Raw genomic sequence first — 7,772 nt, forward strand, 5'->3', positions numbered from 1 at the left:
GCCACTAAATTGCTGCTAACTGACTTCTTCAACTATGACAAAGTATTAAGATACAATGAACAGAGCCTCAAGTCTGAATGGCTTTTGGCCTAACCATTTCAGAAACATTAATGAAAACACAAGCTAATCTATCCACTCCTGTAGTGGAAATTAACATATTCCTGTTTTCAGTTGAAAGCCAAATGAGCCAACTGATGAAAAAGAATTCTAAACAGCATTTGTAATGAAGATAAAATGAAGATATATAATACATAATAGGAAGGCCTAAAAGAGCAACATAAACCAGCAGTCCTTTCCAAGCCTTCATCTATTTCATCACATTTTATTTAAAAGTAGTATGTATCAGTCAATGCTTTCTCTTTTCAAAATACAAGCTACTAATAAAGTGCAAAATTGCCAAACATTAAATCAATGCACCCACATTTATGGGATACATACGTTCACACTGTACCAAGCACCAATGAATTTTAAAAAGCTTAAAAAGTGCATTTTAAAACTAGAAATATATTCTTTCCTTTTTTGGAAAAAAAAACAATCCAAAACACAAATGGTAGGTATTCCAGGAACCAGTAGCTTCCTTTGCTAATCAGAGTACAAAATTTTCCATCTCTACTGCCCAGAAGAGACAAAATAACACACTTATAAATAATGATGTCATATTAAACACAACCTTCAGCACCCTGACTCACAGAAGCCCAGATGGTAATCCAGCCCATAGAATTGGGACACCTTAAGTCTCACCAAAGAAGGATAATAAAACCTTTCTGCAAAAGCAGGTGTTCAATACAAATAGTAGAACAGCGCACAATGAACGAAAGAGTGAAAATCTTTCTATTCTGAATGAACATGGCTAAGCTACTAGAAACCTGAACAACATCAGGCGAATTGTGCCCAGACGGATCCATACTAAAAAAAGTACCAGGCAGCAAGACACAGCATTTATGTGAAGGAACAGGGCCAAGAAAAGTCAATTTACTTCTTGGCTAGTGGCTAGAGAAACTTTCCAAATTTATACATATTTTTAACATTACTTAAACAAAAACCATCAAACAAAAACAAATAAACAAAACTCCACAAAACATCAAAACAAGAAAACCAAAACAAATCTACCAAACAAAAAGCAAACAGAACAAAAAGAAACAAAACCAAAACAACAAATAGTAAAAGTAGATTATAGCCTTCCCCTTGCAAAATACAGAAGAACAACTATTTAAAGCTTGTAGTTGCAACCTTTGCAGCTATAATTCAGATGAGAAACAGTGTCTATTGACAGGTCAAAGAAATATCTCTCTTCCCTAAAATCAGAAAGACAAATCCAAGAACATCAAGTTCTACTGAAATATCATCTGCACAAACTTTCTGACCAGTGGAAACACAGGCTTTCACAGGATCACATGAATAAGAAAGATTTAGCAACTAAAACATAGGATTAAGAGAAAGCTGGCACTAAGTTTTCACCAGGTTAAGAAATTTCAGACTTCACAGATTCTAGGACTGGTAACAGATGTATCTGTAATCTGCAAAATTAGCCTATCTTGCAGTTCAAGTCTTCTCCTTTTCTTTATTTATATTTCAACAAACAATTACCGGAACTTCATGGAATTCTGTGCAGAATAAGATTTTTCAGAGGCTAACCAAATTCCATTTAAAAAAGGCACTAGCCACCATGTAACAGGTAGCCATCTTTTGGCATTGCCCATAAAATTAAATTATTAACCCTGCCAGAGTGATCAGGTCATGCTGGGCCTTTTTTCCTAGCCACAAATGGGGCAGTAAAATTAATAAAACCAAAACCAAACACACACACAAAAAACACACAAAAAATAAATCAAGAAACAAAAAAACCCACACCTAAATTCCGTTGCAGTTAATCACACACTTATTTCTACTTATTCCTACACTGAAGTGAAACTATGGATATCTTGCTGCCATGGCAAACAAGTTCACTCAAAGTTTTATCTTATGTAATCCTGAAATGTAGAAAGGCTGTAATTCATTTAATACTTTGCAACACTGCAGTGAATAAATTACAGATGCTCATTTCCCTGATTTGTTGTCCCCAACACATAAATCATGGGGTTAAATATGCATTTCTTGTTTAAGTATCCTAACTTAGTTTAAAATGGGAGGTCCAGAAAGGATACAAAGCACTACTACATTTACAGCATGACACTTTTGCAAAAAAACTTGCAGCAAAATGGCATGAAAGAGCCCTAGGAATCCCAGGGCTAAAGCACATTATCATCAGATTCACAATGCACTTTCTTGTGCAATACTTGCTCCACTACCTGCACCACTTCAAAAACACTTCCTGTGTGCTCCCTTTGAAAAGATCCCATCCCTCTGTGGCCCCAGTTAGTCCAGTGAAACACAACTCCAGCTTTGTACCCATTCCGAAGCTTCTGCCTGCCACAGGCAGGAGCAGATTACTGGCTGGACTCCCCCACCCTTAACCTTAGAGAGCTTTTCCCTTCACCGAAACCCTTCTCCTTTCCATGCTCTTTGTTCTGTGCCCTGAATGAGCAGTACTAAGGAACTCCCAGGAGGGAATGATCTAAGTCACGTATGGCAAATGCAGACACAAAAACAATACAAGCATGCTCTGCAGGGCAGTAAACCACTACCAGTAATTAAAGAAAGAGTTAATCCCTCTCCCTTTCCTGTATGGCAGGACCAGCCACGCTGCTGTCAACAAAAGCCGAAAGGACACTACTTCTCTCTTCCCCTCACTTTCAACCATACATTCCTGCTGTAGCCTTGTGCTAGTTGTTTGTTGGGTTTTTTTCTAATTAATCACTAGGACTTGCAAATTAAACTTATTTTAGAAACCAGACTTAGGTTCTGAAGCTGGGGCACTTAAACCAAATTCAGGCAAAGACTCTTCTAAACCTACCACACTAAAGAGTCATCTCACAATGGAGAAAGCAGCAAGTGCAATTGCATAGCAGGGGAGAGAGGAGAAGCCCAAGGCCAAACTTGAATGTCTACACATAGTAGCAAAGATTTCTAATGGTCCAGAAAGAAGGACAGAATATGACCTCAAACTTTACAAGCCCCAAAATGTCACAATTAAGACAGACAGTTGTGCAAAATTCACAGTTTGACTTAAATCTCTTCGAAACATCTGTGTTTAAGTATTTCAGAGAAGACAGAAACAGATTTCTCTCCACACCTCCCACTTTGAGATTAGCAAGCTAACAGAAAAGTTGTTTCCTTTACACTCTCTAAGGTTCATAGTTCCTAGCAGCAAAGGCTGTTTCTTTTCCACCCAAGATCTCACAACCCCTCACCAAAAAATGAGGGGGCAGAATTGGAAGCTGAAATTGAGTACATCCTAAATCCTATCAAAACGTCTTTTTTCTTCAGAGAACTACTGTAAATGCACACTGTATAGAACAGTTCTTCAGGAAGGAGAAAACAGAAAAAAGCAGAATTTGGGACAAGGCCCCAAAGAATGAAAATCTAACAGTGTCAAAATGCATGCATGATGAATAATGCCAGCAGCTCTAAATTCTTCATTCAGTCTTTCTTTCTCAGGTTGACTTAATATATGTGGGGGGAAATGGCAAGGAACATATATAAACCATACCCTATTACCTTTAGTTATTGCACTCCTATGATATCAGCAATTTATCACTTGCTCTTCCATATAACCTGAAGAGATATCACTTGCTCTTCAGTATTTCTGCTTGACCTCTCAGAAATATGTTTTAAAAATACCTATTATCCAATAATGGTGCTAGACACTCCAGCTCCTTCAAACACAGTGAATGTTACACTCAGAATATCACAGTCATAGCAAACTATCCCTCTAAAACCTAGAGCAACAGATTCTTTCCTACCTTAGTGAGAGGTCATAAAATATAAAAATAGGTTGTTCAGCCTCCTGGTCTTTTATATTAGTTACAAGGGCTGTGATCTGCCAGATTCCTCAAGCCATATTCCATGATTGCTGATAAGCTCAAGTGTTTTTGCCCTCTGAACAGCAACACATTGTAATCAAACAGAATAGTTTTCTTGATTCCCTGTCATCATCAGCACAATCAACCACTCCTGATTTTTTTTTTTTTTTTTTTCAAGAGGTAAGATATGCTGAGGCAATTATATTAAATCTTGGCATCTACAAGAAACCAGAAGAGGACTTAAAAACACAAATGCACAAGGATGAGAACAACATAATCTAAAAAGAATATAACTGGACACAAAGGAAAAACAGCCTTCCCAGTAGATTTCCCCCAGTAATTTCTCTTTGAATAGAGTGCCTATCAAGCATTTGCAAGCAGCCCTCTTGAACATGTAGTTGGTCCCTATACTTCATCCTACCACAGATAAATTCTTACAGCTGGGGATAGGCCATGACAAGGAAGACAGAGAAACACTGTACCAAGGAAATTTTTCAGCCAAAAAGGGGGAAAGGTTAATATAAACTACTGTTTTGCTTATGAAGTGTAGGATGCTGAAACAGGAGCCTTGCAATGTTTAGAAAACTCTCACTTATCACAAAAGTTTTAACAGAAACTCTATTTGGCCTTGAGGGTTGGAAAAGAAAGAAAATAGGCAAGATGCAGTTTGGTGGAGGCATCACATACTAAAATAAGCGATATTTATCATAATGAAATAAAGTTCATGACATCTCCACATCAACTTACTACTTACAACCACTTAGGAGCAACCTCTTTGAGGAATCCCCCTGTTTACTTACCAAAGCTAGGCAATCTTTTCAGTATCATATGTTAGCTCTATGCTAGAAAATTTCTCAGGTTACACACAAAAGCCTGTAGCTATCACAATGACTTCAGATACACTGAAGAGTATCTTCAGTAGCCACGTTTGACACCTCTCCACATTTTATGAAATGCCTCAGACACGTATCTGAGTTGAGAGTGCTCCTGCCACTACATCCACACAAAAACAACCCAAACCAAACACTAAAAACCCATGTGTTCACATATAAACCAGCCTTAACTTTTAAACAGAAAAATCAGTTGTCAATCTCTGTTAGAAACATTGAAACAACTTTATTATTATTGCAGGTTTACCTCACAGCCACATTTTTCTAAACTATCTTGGTTAAATTGCGTATTGGACAACAATCCTATAGCGCATAGGATAGCCTCGGAGGAGATTTTGTGGGAGATTTTTGGTAGAGCAAAAATTCTGCAATTACAGGAGGTTGCAAACACTGCTAACGTGCAAATATCAGTTTTGAGAGTCCAGTACTAGGCCTCCAGTTCTTCATTCAGTTTTGCTCTAGTTGCCACTACTGTGGCTGTCTCAAAATGACATCATGGTCACCTGCTAAAATGGTAGGAAGTCAAAACTCACCCAGCTGTTTAAAATCTTGAACAAAAATTATTTAGGAAGCCATTTGATGACACTGTCAAAGAGGTGAAAAATAAATAAGAAGCTAGCTAAACCTAGCTAGAGCTAAAGCCTAACAACAAAATGGGCATTGGCAAAATATTAAAAAATAAACCAGCCCTATTCAGAGGTAGGCAACTTGCTCCAGCCTAAACACAGGAGAAATCACAGGCATGTAGGGTAAAAAGCCTAAGTGATATGCTCCTTAATTAAAATCATGAGTTGGCAGAGGAAGGAACACTTTCTTTGTCACCCTATATCCATCTGAGTAAACATTCATGTTAGGCCAAACAGGTTCTCAGACTTGTAGAAAGCCTTATCTATTCAAAACACAGACAAACCAGTTTAATTACTTCTGTAGGAATGTTAAGCAAGCAACCTGGGAGGCTAAACTAGTTCTAAAGAACAGCCAGCTTCTCTGGCACAATGGGAAATGACTAGCCTTCCCAGATGTGCATAAACTGTTATTAAGACAGCTCTACCCACCTATCTAAATGAACGGTTTCCCAAGAATTATGGGACTTAAGAGAAAGCCAAGCAAAAAAAAAAAAAAAGCATCTTCTTTATACTCAGTTTCACTGAGGAACAAAAAGCTTCACTGCCTCTTCTGCAAGTTTCATGTATGCTGGAATAAATCCACCTTTCCTCTTTTTTTTTTCCTGTGTTTCAAAGCCATGTTCCCACATAAATGACGAAACTGTAAAATAACACGTTAACTTCATACGTTCATCCCAGAATAAAGCTGATCCATTCAAGTGCTGTTTAAGATGATTTACTATTTCTGCAAATCAAAAGAGATGCAGCTAATCTCCTCATTAGCTCAATATTTGAGAAGTGTAAAGGGACCTCTGTGGACCATTTCTACAGACAGGACTAGGCTGCACAGGGTAGGTACAGCTTCAGGACTGCAGATTATAAAGACTGAGCAGCTCACTCAACTTTTCTTTGCCAGTATTAATACACATTGACTTCCTCATATTGGGACTTTTTATTCCCCGCACCTTAAAGAGAAAGCATGGAAAGCCAAAAGCAAGACAAGGTGCCAACACTTGTCCATAACAAAGATGGAAAAATTGGCAGGAATGTGAAGGAAAGTGAAACTGGGTGACTTATTCCAGACCTACATGAAGCACTTCCCCAAAAACCTCTTCCCCAAAATTGTTGCCTTCTTTACTTTCCAGGCCACTTGCTCACCTCTAACAATAAATTCATTTCCCCTGCTCATCCTTTTTGACTTTCATTGAGAAATCTAACCTGTTATTGCCCAGGAACTTACTCATCACTACGATAGCTTCAGTCAGCTCTGGCTTCTCATGGAAAAAATGTCTGAAACTTTCTGTTTCTATCCAATAATCAGTTGTATTGCAGAGTTTCATATTCTAGGTATTTACTTGGCAATTTTGAGTATAGAGGGGGGAAAAACCCAAACCAGCCTCAAACCAAAATTCAGTGGTTTCAAACAACTAACCAATAACTCAGCTACTACAGAAATGCAAGTTCCACGTCTGTGTTACAGTCATTGCTGCAAACCCAGGTTTAATGTCCACTACATTTTGGCTGCTCTTTGAGCGACAGCTTAACCTAAAGACGTTTTTGGCAAAAACTGCAAACATTAAAGTAGTATAAAGTAATTTTTATCATAAGATCTTAGAATCGGAGAAGGGTTTGGCCTGGAAAAGAACGTTGAAAATCATCTGGTTTCAACCCCCCTGCCATAAGCAGGGACACCTTCAGCCAGATCAGGTTGCTCAGAGCCCCATCCAACCTGGCCTTGAACACCTCCAGGAATAAATATATCACCTCTAAGGCTGATATTGTAAAATCCTCATCGGTGAACTCTGTCTCTCGAGATTCAAGCACTGCTCAAAAAGCAAGAGATAAAAACAAACAGGCGGAAATGCCAAGTCTCCGGCCAGAAAGGCGGCAGTGCTGCCCGAGAGAGCGACGGGCAGGTACGCAGAGCGGGGCACTGACACACCCGCGGCCCCGGAGGGACGCGGAGCACAGCCACGGCCTGCAGCTCGCCGGGCCTTTGTTCCCCCGCTGCGGGGCCGGCGCTGAGGCGGAGCGCGGCCCTGCCAGGCACCCACGAAGCGACACAATAAGCCGTGAACAAAGCACGGCCGGGCCGCGGGGCCTGCGCTGGCCGGGGCGGGACGCGGCCGGCTCCGCGGCGCCGAGGGACGCGGCGCAGCTCGGTGCGGGCGGGAAGCGCGCACTCACCCAGGTGAGCAGGCTCTCGCCCAGCTCGGCGCGCTCCAGGCTCTCCACGTTGAACATGGCGGGGCTGCGGGGCCGCGGCCGGCTCGGTACCGCCGGTCCCGCCCCGTGCCGGGCCGGGCGGTGCCGCCGACACGTCACCGCGCCCTGGCGGAGCGGCGGCCGCGCCTGCGCCCGCCGGCCGCGGGGCG

The 7,772-nt window shown here is 40.8% G+C and overlaps 1 protein-coding gene across 5 annotated transcripts in view; it reads right to left on the reverse strand.

The window, feature by feature from the left end:
• HOOK3 (hook microtubule tethering protein 3) overlaps positions 1-7,752 on the reverse strand; it is an 83,412-nt gene extending 75,660 nt beyond the window's left edge. For 4 of the 5 annotated variants that reach the window (XM_021534800.4, XM_021534798.4, XM_021534796.4 and 1 more), the window contains exon 1: positions 7,585-7,752. In XM_021534800.4, coding sequence (XP_021390475.2) covers positions 7,585-7,641 — 57 coding nt within the window. In that variant the 5' untranslated portion in view covers positions 7,642-7,752. The remainder of the gene's footprint in view (positions 1-7,584) is intronic. The other variant, XM_085566496.1, reaches the window with a different exon arrangement.
• Between the last annotated feature and the right edge of the window lie 20 nt (positions 7,753-7,772).

Source organism: Lonchura striata, chromosome Z (assembly GCF_050655825.1).
Source record: "Lonchura striata isolate lonStrDom1 chromosome Z, ASM5065582v1, whole genome shotgun sequence".
NCBI classification, from domain to species: Eukaryota; Metazoa; Chordata; class Aves; order Passeriformes; family Estrildidae; genus Lonchura; species Lonchura striata.